The sequence below is a fragment of the Lathyrus oleraceus genome, chromosome 5, assembly GCF_024323335.1.
Source record: "Lathyrus oleraceus cultivar Zhongwan6 chromosome 5, CAAS_Psat_ZW6_1.0, whole genome shotgun sequence".
Taxonomy (NCBI): Eukaryota; Viridiplantae; Streptophyta; class Magnoliopsida; order Fabales; family Fabaceae; genus Lathyrus; species Lathyrus oleraceus.
Window position 1 is genome coordinate 265,665,146 of NC_066583.1, and position 3,298 is coordinate 265,668,443.

At 35.2% G+C, this 3,298-nt stretch overlaps 1 protein-coding gene across 1 annotated transcript; it reads right to left on the reverse strand.

Moving 5' to 3' along the window:
• Window positions 1-575: 575 nt before the first annotated feature.
• LOC127083760 (uncharacterized) lies at window positions 576-2,832 on the reverse strand. The gene is made up of 2 exons (XM_051024095.1): window positions 2,645-2,832; window positions 576-2,343 (listed from the first exon to the last, which is right to left on the reverse strand). Exons 1-2 carry the CDS (start codon window positions 2,819-2,821, stop codon window positions 772-774), a joined length of 1,749 nt encoding a protein of 582 aa, XP_050880052.1. The 5' UTR covers window positions 2,822-2,832; the 3' UTR covers window positions 576-771.
• Between the last annotated feature and the right edge of the window lie 466 nt (window positions 2,833-3,298).

Sequence of the window (3,298 nt, forward strand, 5' to 3'; positions counted from 1 at the left end):
TCTAATATAATGAAAAAAATTAGTATTTTCATCAAAACTCAATTTAAAAATCTAAAACTTAATTTACTACCATAGATCTTGAGAACTATTGTATTTGTAAAATACTATTTAATGTAGTTAATAATTCAATTTAGAAATTGATTACCTACTAAAAAATGAATTGATCATTTTTATAACAATTCAAAATACTGTTAAATAAAGTGGAAAATGTGGATAATTCATTTTACAAAATGGTTAACCGACAAAAATATATTTTCATAACAAATAAAGTGGTTGATGGTGTGAAAAAATGTGGTTGAGTAAACAAATATTTGAGTTCATATTTATGCCAAATGAAAAGAGTGGCTAATAACTAACAGTTCACAAAGTGGTTAATGACTAAATATACACTTAGGTTCATTTTTAAGGTAAAAAACAACGCTAAAATGACCAATAAAAACTCAACCAGAGAAAGGAGGGAGATAAAATTCAGGCAAGCATGCTTGAGAGAAAACTACAATACAGTCAAAAACATTAATTTAATGTATTATTATTACTATATCTGAAAAATAACCATTCACTCATTCTTGCAGAAATTAAAAACCATTCACTCATTTATGTATTATTATTACTATATCTGAAAAATAACCATTCACCCATTCTTGCAGAAATTAAAAACATCAACACAGTTTGAATTTAAAACAGTACAGAGAGAAAAAAAAGTACCTTCACATTAACAAAACTAGATTGAATACCCATGAATTTCTATTTCAGATTATGAATGACTTTGGCTCATTCTGCCATCTTATCTTCTTCCTCCTTCTCATCATCATCATCATCATCATCATCTCTCAGTTCAAGATCATCAAGCTCAGCCAGCAACTCATTGAATGGAACAGAAGGCAGCTCTTCACCATCAGCAACAGATGTCGCCTCAGATGGCTGATAATCTTTATTTTGGTATAAAGATATGTTGAACCGCAACTCAGGGTTTTCTTCAATGTCTTTCAAGAATTGTTCATATTCTGAGGCCATCTTATCTTCATTAACCTTCTCATCAACTTCCATGACAAGTGACTTAAGCTTCCATGCACGAGGCTTCGGGCGTCGCTTCTGGCGTTTCTCTTCATAACTCTTCTTTATCAAAACCACTTCAGGAACATAACCTCTGTAATTGTCCAATTCCATGTCATTAGTGTTAGCACTATACAAGTCATAACCAAGTGCCAAGTCACCAGGCTTTAAAAGATGGCCCAAGTGAGTTTTGATATTGAACATTATGTCATTCTTTCCGAAATCCGACACACGAGCCACTTGAGCATCAGCTAAAACATATTTCGTGCCACCAACGATGACCTCAGATGAAACAGGCTCAATATCCAACACGATATATTCGACTAACTGTCTGCTAGTAAGTAAGGACTTAAAGGATGTCCTCCAATACTGATCAGCGTCTAAGAAACCGAATTTCAGGGTATGTGGATCAAGCAAAGCAATGCTGTTAGTAACCTTAGTGCAAATCACAATAGGACCGATATTTCCCAAGGTTCCAGCCGCTTTAGGAGGCAAACAAATCAAATCCTCGCGACAAATGGGACTGATTTCAACAGAGAATGTGTACTTATAATTATAAATACTACTCTTTACATCATGAGAAACAAGCTGCTTATCACTACGGCTCCTTATCGGAGATACTTTCCCTATAAATTCAACAAACTTGTTACCATGACTTCGACTGGTGAAATAGAAATCAATACCATGATCCATCTGTTTGATTCGGACAGCACGAGCTGCAGCACCGTGCTTCAGAATCAGCTGCTCCAAATAAAAGAAAGTCCGCCGATGAGAGACATGCTGCCTGAGTTGCACAGCAGCAACCCACTGATCAGGATTCGCCGCAACCTTCGAACAAGATTCACACATGTGATCCTGTTGAACATACTCGACAAGATAAGACTGTTCCAAAATCGCGCCATGATAAACCTCCTTCTGAACACTGACCTTAACTTTAACCCTCTTGGAATGTGGCTCAGTCCAAATAAACTCAGCATTTACCAACTTAGCTTTGTTGATATTCATATTCTTCTGCAACCTTTTCAAGCAAAATGTCAAGAGCTCCTTCGATTCTAATTGAAGTTTGACCCATGTTCTTGGTGGCTGCAAGTAACTCTCGCAATCAGGGCAATGAACAAGCACGAGACGCTTGAGTAACCCTTCGGTGATATCAACTTCGGAGCGCAAACACTTAACACACATATTGGCTGCATTTGGTTGCATTGGAATCCCACATTTGCAACACAAAACACTGCCAATTGTTCGTTGAACAGTGAACATGCCAGTTTCTCCAGCCATCTCTAATAAACCCTAGTATTTAAATCAAACCAATAATCAAATTAAAAAACATAAGAATACATACAGAAATCAACCCTAATACTTAAATCAATAGAATATAGACAGTTAGTTGCGGCCAATAGAGGCGCAATCGAGGCGGTGCGGAACGGAACGTCAGCTGCCTGCTACAGCGATGTTAGGTGAGGCACACATCACTATGGCGGTTGCCTCGGATGTTTTTCAAGAAAACAAAACAGTGCATGTAGCTGCCGTCGAAGAGTTTCGCGACTGCTATAACGAAGATTGATTGAAAAAAAAAGGAAGAGAGAGAGACCTGAAGAATCAAAGTGGAAGCAGGAGGTATGGTGAAGAAGAAATGAAAAACCACGATACGAAGGAGATGAATCAGCGGCGTGTTTGATTTACGGTGGCTGCCGAAAATTTTGCTAGGTTTACAATAAATTGTTAATATGTGTTTATTTTTTATTTTTTTTTGGCTTAAGTGAATCATGATGGGCTTCATTAAAATGATTGATTTGGACTTGGAGTTCGGATTTTATTCGATGGGCCTCGTTATAGGAATCTGTCGAGCATTTAACCTTTCACCCCATTTAAATCTAGCACCCTCCAAATTCAATTTAATGAATGGACTATATTAATCTTATAAATTTTTTAATTATTTTTTAAAATTCACTTTGGACTTTTATAGAAAATCTTGAAAAAATTAAGGTTTCTATTAGAAAATTTTAAATTTCTTGGACAATTCTTTATATTTTTACTAGGAATTTCATAAATTTCTGTATTTTTACATGTATTTTTATTGAAAAGTTCATAATTCCCGATATTTATTTATTACAAGGCATCGGAAATTTCAGAATTTCCAGTAGTTCAAAAAAGTTTGAATTTTATCAAAAATTTTAGAATTTCAGGTGATGTGGAGGAAATTTCAAAATTAGCGGTAGTTAATTGAATTTTTTTGTTTTTTCAT